This window comes from Idiotropiscis lumnitzeri, chromosome 12 (genome assembly GCF_059441095.1).
Source record: "Idiotropiscis lumnitzeri isolate Australia: NSW breed Sydney's pygmy pipehorse chromosome 12, RoL_Ilum_1.0, whole genome shotgun sequence".
In the NCBI taxonomy this organism is placed as follows: Eukaryota; Metazoa; Chordata; class Actinopteri; order Syngnathiformes; family Syngnathidae; genus Idiotropiscis; species Idiotropiscis lumnitzeri.
In genome coordinates, this window is record NC_142402.1 from 20,392,994 (window position 1) to 20,419,362 (window position 26,369).

The 26,369-nt window shown below is 40.6% G+C and overlaps 1 protein-coding gene across 8 annotated transcripts; it reads right to left on the reverse strand.

The window, feature by feature from the left end:
- Positions 1–340: 340 nt before the first annotated feature.
- Positions 341–25,865, reverse strand: dtna (dystrobrevin, alpha). 8 transcript variants are annotated; one of them, XM_088310431.1, is made up of 22 exons: positions 25,655–25,865; positions 19,600–19,667; positions 17,720–17,800; positions 17,429–17,642; positions 16,868–16,953; positions 16,007–16,161; positions 15,829–15,934; positions 13,548–13,714; positions 13,262–13,386; positions 12,126–12,215; positions 11,971–12,012; positions 10,258–10,353; positions 8,886–8,967; positions 8,240–8,334; positions 6,982–7,095; positions 5,977–6,073; positions 4,862–4,885; positions 3,466–3,625; positions 3,290–3,379; positions 2,918–3,144; positions 2,699–2,737; positions 341–2,202 (listed from the first exon to the last, which is right to left on the reverse strand). In XM_088310431.1, the coding sequence occupies exons 2-21, from the start codon at positions 19,664–19,666 to the stop codon at positions 2,720–2,722; spliced, it is 2,136 nt and encodes a 711-aa protein (XP_088166557.1). In that variant the 5' UTR covers position 19,667; positions 25,655–25,865; the 3' UTR covers positions 341–2,202; positions 2,699–2,719. The 8 variants fall into 8 exon arrangements, with proteins under 8 accessions (XP_088166557.1, XP_088166556.1, XP_088166555.1 ...); XM_088310430.1 differs by lacking the exon at positions 25,655–25,865 and adding an exon at positions 23,598–23,818 and having other exon boundaries at positions 11,971–12,009; XM_088310429.1 differs by lacking the exon at positions 25,655–25,865 and adding an exon at positions 23,598–23,818.
- Between the last annotated feature and the right edge of the window lie 504 nt (positions 25,866–26,369).

The window sequence follows — 26,369 nt, forward strand, 5'->3', positions numbered from 1 at the left end:
AAAGCATCGCGGTTTTGAAAATATATACGAATTTGGTTTATTTGTATTCCTTTCTTTTACATGAAATTAAGTGATGACTGACATTTTAATATATACTGGTGAAAAGCATGTCCTTTACATAAAAGAAAATGTAGTGCACAACATATGCCTGATCTTAAAATAGTAAATTTGAAAACATGGTGTGGGGGGGGACTCACATTGAACACCAGGGAGCAGTAGTGTGTCCTCTACAGACAGCTTGCAGTGCGTTTACGACAGCTAATAAATGTGCACTGCTAAAGCAGAGCAGCTCAAGTGTGTCGTGCTTGAAATGAAATAGAAAGGAGTTCTCGGGCAAGAGTTATGGTATGGTGTCAACACTTTATTATGCATCACTACCATGCAAAAAAAAAATCACAGCAAGAACATTGTGGTATGTTCAAACTACAGACAGTACGCCACAGATTTTATGTCATAAAAAGGAGAGGCTGAAATGTGTTTTGCACGACTCTTTTTATTGGACTCTCTTCAGTGCAGTAACCAAAATACACATCAGCTCCTCGATCCGCTTACGTCAACACTTTTTTGGAGAGCAGGCAAATCTAACGTTTTACATTGACTTAAATGCGAGTGGAGCACATGAAACAATCACAAAAGTTGAAGCAACTTTAAATTAGGAACCTGATTATAAACCTGTGCAGTGCCCAATATGATTTTTTTTTTTAAAATGACTTTACATAATTTTCAGTATTTCCTCCAATAGTGGCCACCAAAAATAAACACCGTGTCCCTTTTGAGACAAATTAAACAAACAAAATAAATCATCAGGATATGCAGTGCAGTCACTGGAATTATTTGACTTCACCAACAGTATTGTTTCAGTTTATTTCCAACCCCATTGAATCACTGTTGTTAGTCAAATCAGGAGCACAGTATGGAGACACATAAACAGTCCTTCAGATGAATTCAAGTCTTTACTTTTTGCACGGTTTTTACGCGAGTCCCTCAAATGTGTCGTGCGCTCAATAGATGCCATGCTCAAATGAGTCACTATTGTCTACTCTGAAAATATTAACAGCTCCTCAAATAATGAGCCCGATTGAAATCTCTGTTGCTGATCAAATCAGCAGCACCCACAGAGGCACATCAACTGGCTTAGCCAAGAAATTCAAGTCGCTCACTTTTCCTTTTTGCTCCTTTTTATGAGAATATTCCATGTTTTGTTATGTCGTGCCCAAATTAACGCTCAGGACAAATAAATAGCCTCACAATTTCCTCTTAGGTAACAAAAAAATCTGTAGTAATTACTTACTTCAGTTCAAAGAGGCTATTGTTCACATGTGAACATTTTAGAAGTTAAATGTTGGGCCCAGTTGACCTCTGTTGCTAACTCAAACAGCAGCAACAAAACAAACAAGTGCGGAGTCTTACCACATACACAATATTCAAAATGTTCTTACATTCCACTGAGATGATGAGCATTCAAATTATTATCAACAATATTTTGTTGTGGTTTTGACTCCAGTTTCACGTGATCACAAATTGGAATCAAATGCCACTCCGACCTGTAGTTAAGTAGTAGCCAGTTTGAGCGGAAATAATTATCACATGACAGTAATTCCATCGTTTGACTACATTTTTGATATTACATTGCTTTCTTTTTTCTTTATTTTTTTTTATCCAGTGAAAAGGACTCGCAGTGCTTTTTAAAGTTGGCTACATGCTCCAACGACGGGCGGCTTAACTCAACTGCATTGAAATGTCATCCGAGAAGCTAAGGCAGTGTGCATTATCATCGTCATCATCACAAATGCATCAAATGAAGGTTCCAAAAACAACACGCAACAATAAGAGGAAGAAATAAATGGAAATACACTTCAGGGGGAACCTCAGTTTTTGGGTGTACTAGTTTCGATCCAAAATCATATGAGAGACAGACACAAGACAGTAAATTTTTACATTGGCTTAACAAGTCAAATACAAAGAGAGAAAAAAAAAAATAGAATCACGTGGTTGATATGGCACCTGTGGTATAAGAATAGTAGAGCGCTCGGTGATTATTAATCTCTTGACTTATTCATTGGCTCACAGTTTCACCTTAAATATGAGGTTGGTTAAAAATATATAGATTCTTTACACAAATGTATATTCTAAGCTGTAGGATCCTGGCCAGTGTTGTTGCGTCCAGTGTTGTCACTTATTGTTGCTTTTGATATTGCTTGCCTGTCAACAGGAACACAACAATTACGTCACGAATAGAATCGCTGGATGGAATAATAGTCAACATTTTCACGTCAAGCATACAGTATTTATAGACGTAGCCTATACAGTGTCGATTATAAAATATAATACAAAAATGTAAATATGAAATTATTGCTTTTTTTTTAAAAATAAATCACAGTCTATTTTTTTAATATCATGCAAAAGTACTTTGTTTTAATATGTAAAAAAGGAGAACTTCTCATTTTAATTAATTAAATATATAAAATCTTCATGTTTTAGTTCACATTTTATTTAAATATTTGAAAAATGAAAAGAAAAAATAAGGAATCACTTGACGGAATAATATATACATACATTAAAAAAAAAAAAAAAAGATCTCACCAAAAATAATGAATGGTTTATTTTAATATTCCAAAAATTAAATACCATGGCACCATTTCTAAAAATAATTATTTATTTACAATACATAAAAAAATATAATGGAGTGCATATTTACCAGTGTCCTGGATCCGCATTGTCACTGCTGCAGCGTCATCTGTAGCACAAAGTGAACACCAACACCACACACAGCAAGTTAGAACCGCAGTTTCTTGAGTGAGCCAAAGACATTTAATAGACGTCAAGCTACAGCTGAATAAATGAAAAGGCCAGGCCACCAAACTATTCTGGTTGCCATTTTCTGGCGCCACTTCCCATTTGCAAAAGGCGATCTCACCATGCAGGCTTTGTCCGGCTCCTGCCTGTGCTTCATGAGTTCCTCGAACTTTAGCTCGTCCTCCAGCTGCCGCTCCAGGTCGTTGCCGTAACGTCCGTCGTCGTGTTCCGTCGCAGCCATCCTGGGCTTAAAACTCAGGAAGGGATCTGAGGTTGTTGTTGTTGCTGCAAACGTGTCGCCGCGGCCGAGATCCGAATCAACAGTGCTCTCAGTTTCGCTGCCGCCCTCTGAGAAAGAAGAACATGGCAGTTAAAACGGCTGCCAAAAACAAATTTACAGCCAATGACGGCTAAAGACGTCAAAGATGCATTTTATTTACCCGGATGGAAGTGAATGAGTTAAGATTAGCAATATCGGCAATTTTAGTCGTACCTGAATTCAACTCTTTGACCAGCGATGACATTGTATTGGTAATGGAGTCAGCAGCGATGAGGAGGTCATTTCTCAAATTTCTCCGGGGACCTTTGATGGAGAAGAGAAGAAAATATCGTCATCACAACATCGTGACCACGTTGCAGTCTTTTTGGAACGCGACCTCGCTACGTTACCCTGAGCGAAGGCCTCTTGAACATCGCCTCCCACGCCCATGAGGGAGTCCTGAGGTGTGTGAGTCGGGGTGGTGCCGGCTGAGTCCGAGTGGATGGGCGTGGGGATGGGCCTGCTGGCGGTGTGACTGGGGGACGAGCGTGGAGAGCCGGGACCCTGAGTCTGCAACACAAAACGTCACATGAGTTCATCTTCATCTTCCTTGTAGCAAGCGAGAGTTGTCGTCACGATTATTTGAGACTTTGCTGAATTTGTACGTTTGCTGACTTTCATAGAAATTAAGAGTCCCTCATTTTTGTTTGGTTGTTTGATTATAGTGTCGCTCAAAAAACATAAATTCATAAATACAAAAGTTATCAAATGTGCGTTTTATTTTGTTAAATAAAAAAAAATGATGGTATCGGGTTGATATTTATACCTTATTTCAAGGTATTGGACACTCATGAAAGAGGCTGATACCAGCCACCGATACTTAAGGTAAAAAAAAAAATCTGACATCCTTTCTAGGAGTTGGTGCTACACTGCAGCCGTTTGAATTATCATGTGTCAGAAGGACAGAAAGGACTTTGTCATCGTGTGAAATAAATACGTGTGGTATCGATACTTGGTATCAGTGTCAGTGGGTACTGTATCAGTCTGTAAAAAAAACAAAAAAAAAAACAAAAGCATCCTTAACTGGAAACATGATATTTTGCGTGGAGAAAAATACACGTGTAAAATTCTACCTTCCAAAAAGTTTTTGTGAGCAAGCTTACAAATTCAACACATATTAAGTGTTAAACTCAGAGCACACCTATTTTTTGGGGTGCATTCAACACGGGTTAGAAACACAAAACGAGTGCAGTCGGTTAAGTTAGTCTACAAGCAGTTGTCTAGTTTTGCTGTTGCCAAATTATCGAAGAGCTTCGCTTGCCTTTGATGAATGCCTCGTATGTCGGAAACGTCATAATCGCAAACCGTACTTCTTCATATAGTGGCCCCGGTGATAATAGACGCCACGCCCTGTGCAATTAATGCCTCAACAAAATAATTGTGACCCACACAATTGCAGCTTCAGCAAAGCGGGACATGGCAATCAGATATTGCAAAGTCTGGTGTGACGACCATTATTATTATTATTATTATTATAAATACAATGTTTGTCTACAAATGCATAATGCTAATTATTAACTTCACTTTATTGAAACATGTGAAAAAAATACAAATAAAGCCCCCCCCCCAATTTAAAACTCCTCCCCCAAACATGCTTAGTAGCAGCCACTATATGAGGAAGTCCGCTCGATTTTTATATTGTCCTGAATTAATTTTGGATACAAGATGCTCACCTGGCAACGATAAATGTGCTTATTTCCAAACATGCGCTAAACACTTTTATCCTGCCTCACGTTTCACACTTACAGCTTGTTTCTGTTCCTCAGCTAGCTGTGAAAAAAAAAAATAACAACCACATTATGTTAAGATCCATTTGGATCTACTCTAGCGTGTAATAAGCATGCGCCCGTGCCGCATGTTTGAATGGACTCATATTGATCCTTTTAGACGAGACAGGACGACAGCCAACCCTTTTAAAGATAGAAGCAGAAAGCAGCTTATGGGCGGAAGCGAGGAACGACCAATGTGGAGTAAGACATTTGGAACTGGAAAATATGTTCAAATGTACTCGCAAATACACTCGAGGGTAAAGACTATAAATGTGGCTTTTTTTAAAATAATGCCATGGAGATATTGACTTGCACATCACAAAAAAAACAACAAAAAAAAACATGTTTTTAGCATTTGACCAAAATATTGATATGTTGAAAAATTCCCAATTCAATTTATAATTGCACAGTTGTCACAAAAAAAATGATGAATCATCGCACCTTTAAACTGAAAATTTCTTGTATCGTCAATTTGAAATATTTTTGTTAAATATAGAGATGGTTATCAGAACCTCTAAAAATCCGATTCATCGATTAATTGCCAAATTAATAAATTGTTAGAATTAGCGTTAGTTCCAGGTCTTTATGCTGGTGCATTGAACGAAGGCGTTACGTGAAAGCCGCTCCATCCAACGAGAAAAAAACGTTTGAGATTGCTCAATGCTGTATTGTAATGAAAAAATATCGGAAAAAAAAATCTTCAGTTATTCAACCCCTTTAAAAATTAGCCAGGACAGGCATCAGCTCACCCGTGATCCTATTTGAGGGTTTGTACGATAAAAAATGGATGCATGGATATATTTACACATTGTTGAAGCGTTATTTAAATTTGACGGTTACATCCATTTTTCTATGATGATACATTTCACTCTGGAGCAAATTTTCTTTTGGGGGGGGGGGGGGGGGACATAATTCATTACATGACACGACCTGAAAACACCAAACACAAAAGGGGCCAATTTGAATGTGACTTCAACCGTAGCTTCTCAACATGGAACAAAAAAAAAATAAAAATACGTTCGCCTCGCGTTCACAAACGCGCGGTGAGCGGAAGAAGGCGTGAAAAAGATGGAGGGCTCTCGTCTGCGCTACCTTGAGAAGCATCATTAGCTGCTCCAGCTGCACCATGAGCTCCCTGCGACTCTCCTGCAGACTCGACATTCTCTGCTCAAGCTCATCTTTGCGTTGCCTGACAGAAAAAAAAAAAAGGTACAGATTGATGACACCATTAGGTCACATCCATACAAACTAAGTCAAGCAGATGCAATCTGAGTTTAACTCTTTCTTTACCTTAACGGAGACAGACTGCGGATTTCCCCCCAAATTTTAAAACTCATCCCACTCAGTCTACTGTGGGGCCAGTCAACAAAGAAGCACAGACTTTTTTTTTTGTTCCTGCTTGTTTTTGCTTTAGACAAATAGTCTGCGACATCCACCAAGGAGGCGGTCCTGTTTCATGCAAATGAGCCCCTGCTGGCCCCTCCCCCTCCAAGGTGTGAAAGTGCAGGCCAGTTCATTACATCCCAAAATACAACAAAAGCAGAGATTGTATTTTCACGTGTGGAGGCAGCACTTCATCTGCAAGTCGCCGAATAACTTTTGGTGCGACGATTAGAGTGCGGATCTGTACATGTGGCGCATGAAGCGGACACATCGGCAAGCGCCAACACCCTCCACAACTTCACAGAACATTAAAGTATGTGCTGGTTATCACACGCTAACGCTAATAACAAAGTTGGCTAATGCTAATTTATGCTAACATTGCAGCTCTGCTTAACAAACGGCTTGCATGAAGCCCGAGTGTTGCTTGAAAATGGCAAATCTTCCCCACACTGAGCTCCCAGGTCACGGTCGGAGAAACTAAGTGAGGGTGTGCTAAAATATAAATTGGCCGCGATGTTAAGTCACACTCCTGAAAACCTCACGCACACACATTTTTGGATCTAGGCAGCTCACAAATGATTTAGTTGGTCGTTTACTTTTACACCAAAGACCCAACGAGCTGTATCCAAGCACATAAAGTCACTTTTCCAAAATACGTCCCCTGTCCCCGTTAAATTGCGCTCTGTATTGTGGCGTGCCGTGCGTCCTGCTTACCTGAGAAGTCGTAACTCAGCCAGCAGAGTGGGGTTCTGCTGACCCCTGTCAGGCGGCGGCTGCGAGGCCTCCTCATGCTGCAGGCGAAGTCGTTGAATTTCCTGCAAGATTTCTCTGTGTGACACGCACAAAAAAAAAAATCGCTTCAATTTATGGCACAGTGCACCTCTCGGAGTCCCTTTTAGGCGTGTGATTTAGAGCTAGACTGTTACGAGGATCAAGGGGAGATCCCGCCAGGATGACGGATGGATGATTGTGCAATTTCATAGACTTGGCTGAGTGTCGCAAGCAACGTTGCCGGGAAGATTATGCTGTGTTAACACATTATATAGTTTTATTATCATACATTTGAGACCGCAGAATTGTGCGATGTCGCCAACAAAGACAATTTTGGGGGTAAAATGGACAATGATAAGATTGAATATATTATAATAATAATAATAACCACAAAACATGTTAAGTAATCAAAGATTCATGTATAGCACTCCAACATTTGAGAGGGGGTTTAAATGTTGAATTTAAATGCAGTTCAAGGAAAAATTGTTTGTTCGGATGGGATATTTTTTTCCAAGTATGATATGATAAGGTGCACCCATATATAAACCACAGCAACTATATTTGAAAAAAAAAAAGATATACAAACCGCACCAGGCTATAATCCGCAGTTCTCTATGTTTATGTTATTTACTGAAAGTACAGAACAATTTTGTACTGTGAATGCACATAAAGGTACATACACAGATTGTTAAAACACGTCAACAACTTTGCTAATTAATACAGAACAGACCCAAAAAAAATCTAGATTTATTTAGCGCATTTTCTGAACTCTAGAGCGCCCCTACTGGTGAAAGAATAATCCACAGAAAAGCCACGCCGTTGTATTAGCCACATGGTTCAAAATTTAGGAAAAAAGTAGCAACTTATAGTCCGGAAAATACGGAAATTTTATTCAATTATTTATTTATATATATATATATATATATATATATATATATATATATATATATATATATATATATATGGTTACTTTTACAAACTGCTAACCATTCAAAAGTGTTGAAAATGGCTTGTACCTTTTTATGTCAATGGCTCAACAAAAATTTTGGGGGTTTCCTGAAAACTTTTTTTTTTTTTTACTGCTCAGAAAATATCCACCGTTTGGCCATTATTATAACATTCTACGCTGAAAAATCTCAACTTTGCTTTGACGCTGAAGAAAATGGACGAGGCCAGCTAGGAGGAGCGTTCAATGGCTCACCTGTTTTTACTCTCCAGCTCGGCGATGAGCTGCCTCTGCTGTTTGTTGGCATCCAGAGAAGACGGCAGGTCTGCGGGGACTCGCTGCTGCTGAGCCTGAAGCAGAGACACCGTGTCAACGCCTCCATTTTGTTCACACCAACAACCAAAGACTAAAGAATGCAAAGTGCACCAAGTAGTTTCAAGTATAGTGACTTTTTATCCTTCCAAAACATTTTACTTCATTTTTTTTTCAACTGTTCTCATAACATAACAAATTTGTTATAACATTATAATTAAAAAAAAAAAAATAAAGGACACATTTTAAATCCATTGTTAATAACATCATCGCTATGTTTAATTGTTCGAAGGTTTATGACGTGTTCTTAGAAAAATGTAAGTGGTCTCTGGACCCCAATTATTATTTTTTTTATTATTATTATTATTTTTTATTGGGATATAATAATAATAATAATATTAATAACAATAACAATATCAGTAAACTAAAATGACTCCCATTGTGCGATTTCTAAGCATTTCTGTCTTTTATATAATCACTGAAAAACCCTAAAATTGGAGCCCGTTTACGTCTTGGCAAGTGAACAAACTTCTAAATTTGGCCGAGGATGAAATAATGATTTCCCCCCGTGTTTGTTCATGTATCTCACCGCCGCATCTGCAGCCAGGCGAGCAGCGTAGCGGGCGATGAGGCTGTGCTCCTCGTCTTGATGGTTGCTGCTTTCCAGCAAGCTGATGGAGAGACAAATCGAGATGGCAATCACATTATGACACCTTGAATGCACCGCGATGTACCGATTGGAAAAAGAAAAAATATAGACGAGCTGAGTAAGAGACAAGAAAAACACTCGTAGCCACAGACAGGCAGATATGTTACTTATGAGTTTCTAATTTGATACGGCTGCAAACAGAAGAGTGTTGACCACTTCCATTAAGACGCAGGCAGACATTTTAGTGCACACGCAGGCATCTCTATTTTGATGTTGTTTGTGAGTGTGGAAATAAACAGACAGACAGAGAGAGCGAGAGACAGAGAGATTACGTAACCTGACTGACCAAAAACATTTGAGTCCATGCAAAATGCAGCAGACTGCTTTGGAATGTTACTTTATATGAATCTAAACTGAATGTGAGCATTAATCAGCTCGCCACAAATGCTAATCTGTCACAAGTATTTGCGGTTATGCAATCGTGTATTCATGAGAGCACAACATGGGCAGAAAACGCATGCAAAACTCCTTCAATTTCAAACACATTTGATTTAATTCCTCACAAGGTGGAGAACTCCACTTCAATGTGATTTCAGATGCTATTTAACGCACACAAATTAGGACGAGAATAAAGTTGCCGAAATATTTGTACAAAAAAAGCCATTTTCTTTTAATAGGAAAAAAAAGTCACATCTATTGAGGGAGAAAAAAAGCCATGTTTATAATGGATACAAATCGGATTTTTTTCATACAAAAAAAAAACGTAATCGCACTGAAATAAAGTTCAGATTTTATGACGTCAAGCACAAAAAATTAGGAGGAAGACTTGTGTTTTGAGACAAATATATTAATTTTATTCAAATTGTAATTTTTTTCTAGAATAAATATAAAATATGATAAAGACAAAATGTGTTTTTTTTGGTTTGTTGGTTTTTTTGTTTAGTTTATTTATTTTTTTTTTACAAAATACAAAAATAAATTTGTTATATAATGAGAAATATCTTTTTTGGGGGGGAGAAAAATACATGAACTTTTTGGCGTCCATACCCATCAATGGCAGTGAATGAGTTAATATATAAATATGACCTAATGATGGCTTGAGATCTGTACAGTTTAGTATTACAGCAAATATATTGCGTTCATTGCGCTACATGTGTACCTAATAGAGTGGCCAGTGAGTGCAAATCAGTACAAATCTTGCTTTGTCGGTTATAGAAAAATAAAAATCCAACCCTTATCGTATGCATGCAGGGTTTTCACACGGTGAAGTTTTTAAATTCAGCCAGGGGCACACAGCAGCACACCCACTAACCATGTTTTGGGGTTGTTTTGAAGCAGTTTCACATAGAGGCCAATGAGAATGTGCTCGTCAGCGAGTCGGTCGACTGCATCCAGGTTGCAGTGGAACCTGGACGAGTGCAGCAGTTCAAAACAAAAATAATAACACCAAAAAAAACAAAAAGGATGACATGACACAGGTGACAAAAGAACAGCCGGCACGGCGCATGAGCAGAGGGGAAGAAAACAAAAAAAAACAAAAACAACAAAAGATTTGAGGAGACGCCTGCAAAGCGGCCATTCATGGGTGAGTGAAGAGGAACAAGGCCACATTATGCGTGCTGATCAAGGCCTGCAGCGTCATTAAGGACATGTCCCGCAGACACACGGCACTCTTTACACACGACGCGTATCCACGCAGTGCTCCATCCTAAACTTCCCATTTGATCAATCTCCTATACGGAGAACTAAAAAGGTTGATGAGAAAAAAACAAACTGAGAAGGGTGTCAGTGTTTGTGATCCGAGTTCAGTTTCCATTTCATTCGATACGGTGAGCATTGAGTCCACCAAACAAAGGGCTTCCTCTTGTTAAACGTCAGAGAATTTGAGGCCAAGGTAAAGAAAGCACAGGTGGTGCGCATAATCAAGTGAACATTGGTTGAAGTCCATAGCCGTGTTGGTTTCAGGTTCGCGCTAGCGCGCGCAAGCTAACAGCCGCAGTCGTGACCTGCGGTTAAACGAATGGATTTGCTCTTTTGCCCTACTTCGGACTCAATGGTTGATTCAGAACTAAACTACCATAACAACGGTCATCAGCGAAAAAAAAAATAATGTGCAATGAGCTAATATTTTGCTTAATTTTGGTGGTCATAAACGAAAACTAACAAAATAACCAAAACAAAAATTTGGCAAACAAGCCATCCTCGCTTTATTATAATTAGGGTGCACGTAAACTGTACCCTGTATTATCAAAACAATATTTATCATGGTCTTTCTTTTTATATCTTGAACAAGCGTAAAACACATTTAAAAAAAATTAAAACTAATACCAAAACTAACTAAACTACTGGAGTAAAATTTGATATATTATGAATTGCTTGGCAGTGTCCAGATGCTCTGACATGCTCAATAACGTATAGAATACCACTCACTCGTCACTTCCGCCTCTTTTTTTTTTTCCATTCATGAAAGGGAGAAGTGTTCCCTGAAGGAACACTTATATTGAATGCCGGTGTGACTGAACTCAAACACTTGCTCGACATATACTCCTCATTCAGAAAAGAAACAAAAAAAAATTAAAAAAAACACTTTTACAATATTTCTAATTGTACACTAAAGCCATTTGAACATTTGAAGATAAGCGGAAAGTAAATATTTTTTAAACAGGTACTGTAGGAAAGTAACTAGGTAGTTTAATATTTAAAAAGTCTACACACCCTTCTTCAAATGCTGCGTTTTTGTGATTTTTCTTCCACCAACAACTCAATTGGAAAAAAAATAAGAGAAGTAAAAATGAACAAAAGATGTTCTGTGGTTTCAAAAGTGTGCACACCCTCTCAAATGTGCAAAATGTGGAGAAATCAGGGCGGAACTATAATTCCAAAAAGTACACCAGGTCACATGCATGGTGGGAAAAAAAAAACCTTGTAAGATTTTTTTTTTTTTTTTTTTAAACTTTCATTATTTTTATTAGTGCACTGCACACATGCACGGGGGGGGGCACTCCGGCACACCTGTGTCACTTACCCTCTGCCTTTCAACAAATGCTGAGCGATGTCATGACTTCTGCTGTAAGGCAAACTCGATGCATTCAGCAAGAGGAGGCACCATATGGACTTTGACAATTGTTTGCAATCCGCTGCCAGCACAAAAAAATCCAGGACATCCATTGTTGTACTCACTTTTTGGTGGAGTACGGGTTCCCTGATGTCGGCATGGAGTGGGAAAACGAGTATTCGCTGGCGCTGGGGATGTTCATTGGTCTTGGCGGCCTGCGGAGACGACAAGGTGGTGGTTTCAATGACACAAGTGGCCAAAAGTAATATTTTCTTTTTGGACATTTGGCTCACGACGATGATGTGAAACGTTACAGTTACGAAAGCCCAACGTACGATGACGTGCACTAAACTGAGAACGGAGAAGCAAAAGAAGTTGGATGCTGCTAAAGAGTGGGTGAGTGGCGGGTGATCACAAAGGATGAGAACAAAAAGTACACCAGCATTCAAAGGGACACATTTTGGGAGGTGTGAAAGAATCAAAGAACACTCACCACGTGTCTCTAGTGAGAACAAAGTAAAGGAGAAAGAGAAACAGTCACAAGCGGCACACAGACAACTTTGAACATTAGCATTTTTCGATTGCCCAACTGGAGATTTTATTCAAGTTTGTTTCCTTGGCATTTTCACTTCACCTCATTTTTCTTTTCTACATACTCTTCTGCAAACTTCAACTCGCTTCCTAAAATTGTACCGTTCCGTTTTACGTCACAATCAAAACGCATGTTGGCCAAACCGTTTTTGCGAGAAATTAAGTCACCCTCGGATAATCGCTCAGGATCATCTTTTCCAGTCATCTGATCATCGGGCCTTTGCTGACTTTGATTCGAGTCGCGAGAGATGCTAAAATTCTGTTCGATTGAAGTCTCCATTGTGTGTCTCACAACTAGGCCAAATTCTGAGCCATACTGGCAAAAAAAAAGTGCTTAATCATCTTAAGCTTCACTTTTCATGGGATTTCCTTCTTAATTCTCATGGGAGCATTTTGACTTCCTCAGGCTATTTATGTTGGGGCCGCTGCCTGATTTAACACGAAAGCACGAGAGACTTTCTCACATTAAAAAAAAAAAAAAGCTCAAGTGAAAGCAACAGTAGCGGCATTGTTGTAGATTGCAATCACTCCCTCGGCTGCAATTAAGCCTCATTGGATCAGCTGACCCGCGGGATTGACTGGAATCAGACTTCCAGGAGGCTGTGACCGGGCTCCAACTCCGTGGGCAAAGTATCAAAAATAAGTCCAAAGAAAATGAGGAAGAACCTACACAATATGGGCGAGGTTGAGCGGTTTCTCCGGCATGTCGGGGAACATAGGATGAAGCGGCTCTCTGCTGGATGCACAGCTCAGAGACTTGCTGAGGGCATGAGACAGCTTCTTGGCCGGGGATTTCTATGAACAGACACCGGGAGCACGTTAACTCATTAAAAAACACACAAAAGATGCTGGTTCTGAATACGGACTGGATGCGACCCTTACGTCATGGTGCAAAAATAGCCGCATCGACTGGTCCGGCTGCAGACACGCCTCCCTCTCCCCTCCCCACTCCTTACCCATGATGAATACTCCTTCATTTGATGCTGGTTGCTATGGGAACCGCTGGCATGCCCCCTCCAGAAGCAGTCCTGACAGAGCTGGTAATTATGACATTGCTGGCAGCGGTAGCGGAAGCCCATCATACTCTCAGTGTGACAGTAGGAGCACTCGACCGGGTGGAAGACTGCAGGGGGGGGGGGACACACGTGCATAGATAGATGCGGTATTAAACACAGATATTCTTGCAGAGTACATTTAATAGATGAGTTGTTTATGGTAATGGGAGGACACAGGAAATGAGATTATATCTTGCTTTAGCTCAAGGTTTGGGACTTTGATCCGGGAGAGTATTCTAGCCGGTGTCAATACTAAATGTGTTCGGGGTCCTTCGGTGTGTGCGCGCCTGCTGATGACGTCACGCTCCAGAACACGTATTTTTTAAATATATTCCTTTGCCTCTTTGTTTCTTTTACCCCCGGCTGTTCTATTTGAATTTTTTGATTCGGTAAATAAAATAATAAAATTAAAAAACTGCATTACAGTCACGGCGCGGCAGCTCCAATGTCACTTCTGCCGATGCCCCGAGCAGCTGCTGATGCTACTGCGATGGAAAGTTTACGTTTCTCCTGCCAATCTTGCTGTGGTTCAATCGGGCTGCAGGATCTTATGAATGTGATATCTGTATTGTGTGAAATATTTCTTTATCAAACATTTCCATGTTTTCCCTCCGACCCTTTACCAGTCTGATTCCCAAAGCAATGGAACATTGACGCGACGTCTTCGACAGGCACGCAGAGGACATCGGGGGGAAAAAGGATGATCCTCGCAAAAGTAGCAGTAAATATACTTTTTCTTCTTCTTCTTATTGTTATTATTTAGTAACTCAGACCATACAAACGTAACAAACAGGGTTGGAGTCAAAGAAATATATTAGAAAATATATTATGACGTGTGACGTCATCAGTAGTCGCGAAGGCCACCGAAGGACTCCGAACGCATCTAGCAACCCGACTACACCTCGTACCGACACCGGCCCATAATGCAATTTTAAAAAACAATTAACAAGAAAAAGAGGGCACTCACACCCAATTTTTCATTACAAATCCGAAAAATGATCACCAAAATTTGACGCCATGCTGCACACATTTTAGAATGATCACAATTTGGGGTCGCTCATATGTCTGGAACATCTGATTCTGGGTTCATTTGGGAAACTACCCGAGAAAAAGTTAATCAAAGTACAAGCACAAAATGGCTGCTTCAACCTAAAATGTCCCACGTTTGATTTAAGGTCCTTGAGGTGTTTTTGTGGGTCCTGTTATGATAGACACGTCCACCCACTTTTGTGTGGTTCAGTGAAACTGGTGACAAGGCAATTTTTTTTCAAACTTTCCAGGGGGCACTAGTGAAGGGGGGGGGGTCTCTTGAGGCAAGGCACGGCAATTTTATTTATATAGCATATTTCACACACAAGACAACTCAATGGGCTTCACACAAGCTGAGAGGAACCCCTAAATACATGGGGCACATTTTCAGCTCATTCATTCATAAAAGTGGCGATCCCAAGAGGTATTAGGATAAAACCTCCAAAGATTTGTTCTGAAAACTTCCTAAAGTCCGCTCGATCGTAGGACATCTCTGAAGTTGAAAATTTCACTTGCGCTGCATCCAATTATTTATTTTATTTTATGGTTTATTATTTATATTTTCACTGGAGAGGGGAAGCTCTCTGATCTCGTTGTACACTGAGTAGAATGACAATAAAGGGCATTCTGATTTGACATTTTCATCGCCTCATGGTAGCCATCAATCAAACCTGTGAGGCCGATGAGCTAACCACGAGTCCACCATGCGCACCCTGAAACTGCTTTTTTCTATCATTTCCAATCAGGGCGAGGATTAAAAATCGATAAATCGATTTGAATCAATTATCCTTTTCGATTCCTAAAACCACATAACGTCTTTTTCCCCATAAATTTAAATGACATCGCGCATCACGTGAGACCTTGTCACTACGCAAAATTAGCGTATCAAAACAAAATGGCCGAAGCGGCGAAGGCAGCGGCAACAAGCATGAAGGCGGATGTATTCATTGTTTTGATCAGGTCATGTGAAATAAAATGTACGCGATTAATGGCGTGAAACTCTCGATTGAATCGAAAATCTATCAAAGTGAATCACGAATCGAATCGAATCGGGCCCTCGTGTATGGAATTGAATCGATATTTCTAATTGCAAAATGCATTCAAAATCCAAAAGATATTGAGGTTCATGCATTCGATTTGTCGTGCAACTCACCGTTCTCCACATTGGCGAGCCGGTGCATGAGCGGCAACCACACCAGACACTGAGGAGGCGGGTCTGACATCAACGTGTCCAGGAAAATGTTGAGCGAGACCTTTTTCTGCTCACAATGCAAATCAAGTTTTACTCGAACAATGACGCACGTGATGGGCTTGAATGAATTCACCCTCACCTGCTGCATGAAGCAGCCCTTGGCCGCTTGCTCCGTGTAGCCAAACGACGGCCCCTCAAAGACGGCCGCGGGAAGCTTGAGAACCTCCTTCAGGAATTGCTCAAACTGCGCATACACCATGATTCCCGCCGCATCGGATATTAATGAAAAAATATCTGTGGAGGCGACGTCACACAAACCAATCAAAATAATTGTCAGCTTGCAACGCAGTCGGCTAATTACGCCGCCGCAGACAATGCAATTAGCCCGCTTATTGAGGGAAACAAATTAAAGACAGCCAGCTGTTCAAATCGTATTGTTTAAAAAAACAAAACAAACAAACAGCGAGGAATTGACTTCTTTTTTTTTTTTTAATCGTTTGGCAGCCATGACATGATGTCATCGCCTTCAGAAAAACGGGAAATGCAAAGTGGTGGATATATAATATATCACACCGGGAGTTTTTTTTTTTTTCCTCAAATTTATACAATTTGATAGTGATGGCAAAATGAAGCTTCAAATGAGCTTCCTTGAACCAGTTGTTGTATTTTGGAGTCCTCTAGACGGCACTGTTGCTTTAAAAAAATGGCAAGTCAGTGTGCTTTCAGCCCAATGTTGAACAGAGAGGGCGCCATCTACTGGAGTCCAAAAATACTACAACTGCTTCATGAAGCAGATTTGAAGCTTCATTTTGCCATCACTACTATTTGACTGTAGGCCACGTTGGTGTTATTTTTACACATTTTCGAAGAATCTGAAGTGCGGAAAATGGCTTGCACCTTTTGATGATGCAATGTTTAACGATTTTTTTCCAAGACAATAAATGACTCATATGATGTGATTAAAAATTATTACTTTGATGAGCGCAAAATTGCTGCTTACATCTTAATTTATCCAGAATTTTCCCTCCACAGAAGGTCGCCAGGGCCATCTTCACAACAAAGACGCTTATCTTGCCGCGGCCATCTCTAGAAGCAAAAATTCAATTCTGGTCATTCACACAGAAAATGAATGAAACGTTACAAGAGGACATAGAATAGACTGAAACTGAAAATATTGGCAATGAAAATAATAAAATAAAACTAGTCAGTCAGTTAGTCTAGTTTTTGTAAATTTATTCGACGAAAACTCAAAAAGGTTTTAGTCAGTTCGTGTTTTGTTTGGCCGGTGTGTGCGCAATTTTTGAAAAGACATATGACACGTACGATAGGAAGGCATGTCAGAAATTTTGAACGCGTCTGACGGACCACACGCGAACAATTTCGTCAACGGACAATTCATGTTTACATTTCAAACAAATTTTTTCCTGGTAAATATTGTATTCACGGTGCCGACTGTGTTTTGTGCGACTTTTGTGAAAAATTTTCACTGGTGGTGACGCTGTCGCTGTCAATAGTCAGCCGTTTTCCCACCCCGGGCGACAAAGAAGCACGCGTGACTCACGGGTCGTAGGCCGCCAGCAGGAAGTTGAGCAGCAGGCTGATGGAGTGCTCCACGTTGATTTGGTGTGTGGTGGGCATGCGCTTGTTCAGCTGGTACAAAATGGTGGAGAGCACCACTTCCAGGCGGCCCACGGGGAGCTCGCCGTTCAGCTCCTCGCCGTTGAGGCCGTTTTCTCGGAAGGCCTCGATGACGTTCCAGACGTCGATCAAATGCACTGGGAAGCGAGTCGGGGGGGAAATTGTACGTGGCATGTGGCGGCAGCAGAAGCGGGAGCGAACACGATGTACTCACGGTTGCATTTCTTCTGCACAAATCTCAGTTTGCAGGCTGTCCTGTACGTCGACAATCGAATGGAGTCCAAATCCTGAGCCCCTGAGGGAGATTTACTAAGTGAATCACCTCACAATCGAATCAGCTAATCGTGTTTTTTTTTTGTTTTTTTTTGCACACAGATACAGCAAAATAGTATCTGCATTTTGCCGATTTCGGCATCTGCCTTTTTTTTTCTTAACTTTCAAGGCCGATAAATTAAAAGCTGGTTTATTTTGGTTCATTGCAGCACATTTCTCTCTCTCTCACTGGTGTGCTGGTGGCCTCGCCTGCAGAAGCAGATTGTCCCTCCCACAGCATCATCTGATTGGTTCCTTGTGCCGTGGGTAGCAGCCAATCAGAAGTAAATTGCCTGTTTGCTTTTTCACCTCGAGTCACACGCACCACGGGAGAGGTCCCGGAAGGTAAGGCAACAGACTTTGCCCAAATTTGAATAAATGTCACAACTAAAAGAAAACTATTTTTGGTAGTGAAATTTAAAGAGATGTTATTGGCCTCCATGACTACTAAAAATCGGTATCGCCCCTGAAAAAATAGCATATGGTCTATGATGTACATTTGGTTGGCGGGAAGAAGCTGTCGGTGGAGATACGGTCATCCACGTCATATCTCTTAAGATGTTTTAAAAAAAATCTCCGTCTTTAGTGAAAACTTTTATTATTCCATTTTCCAAACACGTCGTGCAGAGTCCATCGAGGACGTTGGGTGCCGTCCAAAACGACCCGAGTGAAGCGCCGCCTCTCAGTCCAGTGTGAAGTTACTTTTTAATGGGCCGACGACGAGAGCCGCAGCAATTAACTCGAATTCACTCGAGCTTTTCAACCCTTATTGTGAAAGGTCTTAAAAACGCGTCGCTTGAGTTCACATTTTCACAGCAATATATTTTCTCTGCAATTTTTCTTTTTCAAGTGGATCCTTCTTTCCGTTTGATCACTGGACACTTCATTAAGTACGACGTTACAGTCTAGTGAAAGCCGCAAAAAAAAAAAAAAAACCTCAAGAGATTGCATTGATTTTATGTTTAAGATTGTGATTGTTTGTAGCCGAGGCAGCAGGGTGGAGTAGCGGTTTGCACATTTGCCTCGGAGTTCCGAGATTCAGGGTTTGAATCTCAATTCAGGCCTTCCCAGAAAATAATTGAGAAGCACTGATGTTGTGAGACGATCTCGCGTGACGCATGAAGTCACGTAAATTAATGGGGAAAAAGATCCATATCGGGCTATGAAAAGGAAAAATCGATTCAAATTGATATATCGATTTTTTTTAAACCCAGCCCTACTACATCTTTGTGAATTTGGTAGACCCGCTACGCCTCACTGGATGTTTCTGCCTCGCCCGCCAGCGCATCTGTGAATTTGATCATTAAATTTGAAACTTCTCTATTTTTCGAACGCAATTTGTGTGTTTTTAATTGAGGCGCACGATGACGTGTGTGTGGAGCATGTCACCGGATTTCATTCGTGGATACGACACCAGCGGTCCGACATTCCATCTGCTTCATTGTAAAAATCGATTCTTCGAACGAATTCTAATCATTATCATCTTAAAAATATTTTAATAGCAACGCCGTCACCCGTCACAATTGCAGGCGTGTGCGTGTGTGCCCGGCGATTCATTGACCAGTCCAATGAAAAAGTCATACATGGATAGTGCGTCATCGCTTTCATAATTCGGTTGGGGCAACTCTAATGCAGTGTTTGGGAAAGGGCGTGATGTCATCCTCTTTCCGTTCATCCTTTCATCTCCATCATATTTGTCTTTCACGCAAACTTGGGAGAAGCCGCTGGGTTAAAGAAGGCCTGCATAGATCAGGACGCAGGCGTGTGCGTCTTCCTACTTACTCATCTCGACAAGCAGCTGCCTTCTGCCTGCCATGTTGTCCCCGCTCCACCCGCAGTCTTCAATCATTCTGATCAAGAGAGAGAGAGAGAGAGTAAAAGTCAATGGACGCACTCCTGATTTTTAGCAGCGTCCTCATAAAACTCACGGCTTGATGACTGAACACGAGATGTTTTCGACTTAATTCCCTGAAGCGTCGGAAGGCAACTGATAAAACCATTGTGCGTGCCGAGACTCGAACCACTTCATTAATACGAGCCGACATAATGAGACAACAGCCATTCGGCGTGACCGCGACTCAAATTCATATACTTTCATTTGTGTTTTTGTTCGTATCGACGACGCAAATGCACCGTACACTTCATTAGGTACACCTGCATAATCTAATGACATGCAATACAAGAATGGTGCTAAAAAAAACATAAATCTGCCTTTACAAACAGAAACATTGTGAATTTGTTCTTCTATCTGATCTGATACCATCTCTTGCCAAATCGCTTTTGGCCTGGCAGAGTTCGGGCCGGTGGTGTAAAATTGCTTACTGAATTTAGACAGGGTAGATTAAAAAAGAAAAATACAAAGGGGCTGAAGTGTCCTTTTTTGTTGATCCATCCTCATTATCAAAACGGTTTTCAACTGTGAAAATAATTCTTGAAAATACACACTAAAATTAGAGTCACTTTCACTAATGTGGCATGCGATGGTAAACAAACCGGTGCTGTCACGAGCTAATATTTTTAGAATCAAATATTCCATTGATTATTCCATCAATTAATCGAATAATCGGTTTTCTTTCTCATTGAAGTGTGTTACAAAACAATTGTTTCCCAATTACTGTTTATTAAGCAATTATTGCTTACTGATTAAATAAATGAATAAATGAATATATATATATATAAATAAATAAATGAACGGATGAATAAATAAATAAATAAATAAATACTCATCAATTAACCAATATCACACTTGATGGCTTGCTATTGTGCTCACCAAACTTTTTGAAACAAATTCAGTTACTGGTTTGGTCATTGTTTACTAAAATAAATAGAACAAAAAACGCGAATCAGCTTGCTTTCATGAAGGACCAAAAAAACAAATCAGAGGATAATTACTGCGAAGAGGCTAAAATCTGAGCATTTGGATAGTTTGAAGTTAAACAACGGTTCTAAACGATTACACGATGATTAAATTAGCTGTCGATTAATTTAATAATTGATTCGTTGTTGATTCATCGATTATTTGACACAAACGTAAGCAATCGGCACTCGCAAAGTCCACAGATTGGAAGATTACAATTAAGGGCCGTCTTGTTGCCTCTGAGCATTCTTCCTTCGCGTGTTCACTTTTTTCCTCTGTTTTGCTACATCTCCAAATTGAATGTACAACACACGCACACGCACGCGCACACAAAATCCGAGGGGAGGTGAGCAAACATAAGTAAGACAAGGACAAGACTTTCAAGGAAGCGGGGCAGAGGGAGCAGCCAAGAGACGACTCACACCACGCCTCGCCGCACACTGTCCAAGGCAATCTAATACACCTAGTCATGTGCATTGTTGCCATGGCAGCAAGCCCCCCCCCCCCCCCCACACACACACCCCTTCAGACCCCCCCCCCCCCCCCCCACCCCTCACACGCCTGAATCAACACCCCCAAGTGCAGACGGCAAACTTTACAGAGGAAAGTTTTTTTTTTTTTTTTTTTACCGTAAATATCATTTATGAGAAGTAGCTCAGTGGGGACGGTCGTTTTCTTTGGACGAAAGACTCGAGATAATCATTCAGGCATGCTATTTTATATTACTTTGACAGTAATTAGCCGTATTCCGCAGACACGCGTGGCGCAATTAAAAAAAAATACCAGGATTTAAAAATCAGCAGGTTCCTTTTTTTTTTTTTTTTTTTCCTGATCCCAATCAATGCGAACAGTCACTTGTGTTTCTGTGAACCACAATTGGCGAGGAAAAAGAATGTGCTAATATGTTAAACTGGATTTACAGAGTTTGCCGAGGGTTTAGACTCATTTCTAAGGTCAAATTCAAGCGAATTACAGATTGATGTTCAAACTTCACAGCCTTTTAAAGCTGTCCTGAAAATGACTTTTTTTTTGGTTGTTTTTTTGTTTTTTACATTCCGAAGTGGAAATGTCGACATTTGTCACTCAAGGCATGAATATGCCAACAACTCGCACCAGGCTGCAGCTTCGTCGACAAAATTGCGTTTTTCTTTTTCTTTCTTACTGGATGGAAAAGCTTCAAAACAGTTCAGGAAAGAATATTTTGAATGAAGGGAAACAAAAAAAAACACAAATCAAATTTTGCGTTGCACAAAACAAAAATAAGCTTCACGAAACCTTTTGGCTTTTGTTTGCCAGCGTCCTTGTTTACGTCACAGCAACTGCTTGCATGCCCTTTAAAATGTCAATTTCCTACAGGACTATTTTTTTTGGGTTTTTGATATTTCAACAACGTCAGATTGCATACGGATATTGAAATTGTTGTTTCTCATGCTATAATGACAACTACCGCTACGCTAACACACAAAGCAATTGATGATAAGGCAACATGGAAAATTCAAGCCCTGGCTTTTCTTCTCGCGACCAGTCGGAGTCGAGGATGACCCATTCTGAAGATTATTCATTAACTTGTGGCGAAGGCTGCCATGCTAGGTGCCAACCTGCTCATCTGGAGCCTTCGAGGGAGGGCGGGGCGGGCTGGGCGAGTGTTAAGAATCATGTTCAAGGTCACGAAAACATGTCTTGAAATTGTTTCAAAGTAAAGACGGCTTTAAGGCGATATGTGGAAACTCAGAATTGCGGTGCAATCGAGGACGAAAAAGAAACAAGCGCTCAACATTAATGAATAAGGATGAACAATGATCCTTTTTTTCATTTTTCTATGCTCTATTCAAAGTTGTTAAAATGTTACATAGATTATTGCTTTCATCATGGCGGGTTTACTTGATTGCGACAGTTTAAGCGAGACAGTTAGGTAAGATTATTTCCAGGGCTGAAATGAAATGCGTTTGACTTTGTCCCTTTTTCAATTTAAAAAAGAAAACAAACCATCTATCCATTTTCTGTCGTGTTTATCCTCATTAAGGACTCTGGGTGAGAGATGGCGTAGACTCTGGATTGGTTGCCTGCCAATCGCAAAAAAAGAAATAAATAAAAATAGTCACACTCACATTCAGGCCCATGAGTACCGTATTTTCCGGGCTACTTTTTTCCTCCATTTTAAACCATGCAGCTAATACAACGGTGCAGCTTTTCTGTGGATTTTTCTTTCACCACTAGGGGCGCTCTATAGATCAGAAAATACGCTGCATTAATCTCAATTTTCTTTTCTGTTGGGTCTGTTCTGTTTTAATTAGCAAAGTTGTTGCCGTGTTTAAAGGCACTGTTTGAAAAATCTGTTGATTTACCTTTTTTACTGTACAAAATCATTCTGTACATGCAGTAAACAACTCATTTTTGAAAACATAGAAAACCGCGGCTTATAGCCTGGTGCAGCTTGTAGATCATTTTATTTATTTGGGTTTTTTTTTTTTTTCCAAAAAGAGTTGCAGTGGCGCTGAGAATCGAACCCAGAACATGTGCACCGTGAAGCAGAAATGCTAACCGCTAGCACCCGCCAGCCTAAATGCAACAAAAAAAAAAAATCAGTTTTGATTATCAGGAGCATCACTTTAGGACACGACACGACCGTGAAGTCGTGCTTGATTCATTGTGAGGCCGCGGCGAACGCGCGTCAGGCCGCCGCAAGCAACCGCTCGGCCAACGTCACACTCCGAGCCGGCCCCATTTGTCATTTTCTCCTGTGAGTGAATCTGAACGCAAAACGTATGCACTTTTAAAAGATGAACAACGATAGCGGCGCTCGCGCGTCATACCCGAGCCACGTGACCTTCGGCTGATTGTTATCATTCTGGGAAATGACAGAGATAGATACGATCTAGCGCAGGATATTCCAGCGGCCAAAACACATGCTGGCGAAGTGTACCTCTCATAAAACACCATGCTGCGACTCCTTCCGCTCGTCTTGTCCGGACTTATGACCACGTCCTGACGCAAAGAAGCCAAATCTGCGTCTTAAGGAGGAAACATTCCGATAAAAGAGCCCGACTGTCGGACTGAGGATGTGTCTGAAATTAGAACGCGTCTCGGACGCGGCGGCCTGCGCCGCCTCTATCTTTAACTATCAACTGAGAAGGCTCCACATTCTTGCGCAGCTTTACTGGTGCTCCAGTTGCAAGACCCTAAAGCTGGTTCCTGGCATGTGCCCAACACGCATTACTCTCTCCCACCCCGCCCACTTCTTTCTCTGTGCTACTCGCACGCTGGCAGCGTTGGAAACTAGAAGGGAAAAAAACATCGCAAACATACCGTTAATGAACGATAAACTCGGGGGGTGCAAATTCTTGGCAAAAGACGTGGCAAGGAATGCAGAGTGTGATTTTTTTTTATACGGGTCATTAGAGAATTGGAGGAGAGTTTCTATCCATGCAGAAACATGTGGTCGTTATGTAAATTAGAGTAGGAATTAGGGCTGGGTTTAAAAAAAAAAAACGAAAATAAAATAGCCCGAAATGGATTCATAAAACCAAATATGGAGTCGGTAAACTACAAGTGAGTCCAAAAGTTCATTTTTGTCCTCTGTGGTGAGTTGGACAACATGATGGTGTGACACAAACACGTTTCCTGCGTGATTGCGGGACGTCGCAGCTGTTATCGCCGATTGGCCGGGAGTTATTTTTTGCATGGTGATACTATGAACGACGCTGGCTTCCCATCTTCTGCGCCAGAGGGAGAAAAACTTATCCAGAGATGCTGAACAGCATCGTTGGCTCTTCCTCTTGCGATTTGATCACGATTAGTTTTGGACAAAAGTAAACATTGGGTGGCTTCGATTTTTCTCGATTTATTGTTAATGGAACATATACAAAAAATAATTACATACAAATATGGAGCGAATACTGTCCATATTGTAGTGTCAGTGCGAGTGTGTGTGAGTATCTGAACATGAGCCGTGGTTGACAGCAGCTTCTTTGTTAGTGTGCTGTTTGGTTTATGTTTTGCTGATGTGTAAAGAAAAAAAACACCAATACTTTTCGTTAGCCTGTCTATGGCATTCTGCATTGTTTGGCATTTAGCCAAGCAGATTTGCCTCATGCAAAGTTTCGTGGTTGTTTTAAATACACAACATGTTATTTTCTTTTTATTTTCAGTTCAGTAATCTTGAAGTAGTGAAAAAAATAATATATTGAAGCTTCTATTTTTAAGAATTGTTCGCTTTCTGCCAAACTGCTGCTTGTCGTGAAGTGAGTTGAGTTTACCATACGATGCTCAAATCTCAAATTTCTGCTCACAAGACAAAAAAAAAAAGTCTGCTCAAATTTTGGAAAAAATCATCATTTGTTCACTTGTGTCTCAAAGCATAGCAATCTACACAATTTTATTTATACCTTTAAAGCTGAAAAAATGTTTTTTAAAAGCAAAGTGTAGGAAAATTGCAAACCACAAAGAAATCCCCAAACTGGGATTCAAGTCCAGAACCTCAGAACTGCGGGGCAGAACTGAATACCACTTTTCATACCATGCTTCCCAACAAATTTCAAATTCAAACCAAAAAGTTTTGCCCAGAAAATTTCGAATTTAAGCCAAAAAGTTTTAGGGGGGAAAAACGTCCCTCAAAGGTCATTTCAGGGAAGACAATGACTTAGGATGCCCGGGACAAAAACAAACGCACTCACTTGATGCACTCTTAAGATTCTAAAATAAACGCAGCAACCACTGGCTTGTGCACAGGCAGAAACGCGTGTAAAAATCCACAGCAGCCATTGTGGTCAAAAGGTAAAAGGGCAGCGAGAAAAGGCAACAGGCGCCAACTCGTATGCTCAGCATTCATTCTGCAGGAGACACCTGTGTGTAACACTAAACACACCCTTCCAATGTTTAGAGCATTGCAAAAGTGGCATTTAACACCGCGTAGTGTCAAACTACACACGGTACAGTCCCGGGTTAAGGTCGCGATTTGACTGCAGTTGCGCGGCCACTTACCACAATGTATTCCGAGGCACGTCACGCCACATCGCCCCTCCGGGAATCCCACCAGGACCAACACAAACGACCGTGTCCTGTGGCCCGATATCAGGCTTTCTTCGTGGCCGGGAGACGCATCACTACAAGCGGCAGTCCCCCCCTCGTTGTACTCGCTAGTGTTGTCGGGAATGTTCGTGCTTTGCAAAGCGCGCACACGCACACGGGTGGCCTTTGCAAGATGACGTAATGCGGAATCTCGTCACTCGCGCCAGTGTGCCTTTTTTTTTTTTAGGCTGCAGAATGTTTCAACTTTGGAAAAAATGGAAAATATACCAATCTCCTTTGCTCGAGGTCTTCTTTTTATTTTTTTTTAATAGAAAATATGACGATGCACAGTTTTCAAAACCTTTTGGACAATGACGTAATGCATATGAGCACGCCAAGCCTGGAAGAGTTTGTCCTCTGTGGATGACGCTGGTTGATAAGAAATATATTAAAAAACAAACAAAAAAAACACGCATAAATTATAACATTTGAAATTGGTTATAATTTTACTGTAATTTTTTATTAAGTAAATGCACTGCAATTGTAAATAATTACTGCATGTGCAGTAAAAATTAGGGGCATCGAGTAACTTCTTTTAATAATTGATTTAAAACACTAACTCATGTGTCAATGTAGCAAAGCAATTTCAGAATCCCACTCGTTAATAATTCGGAATTATTCATTCGTG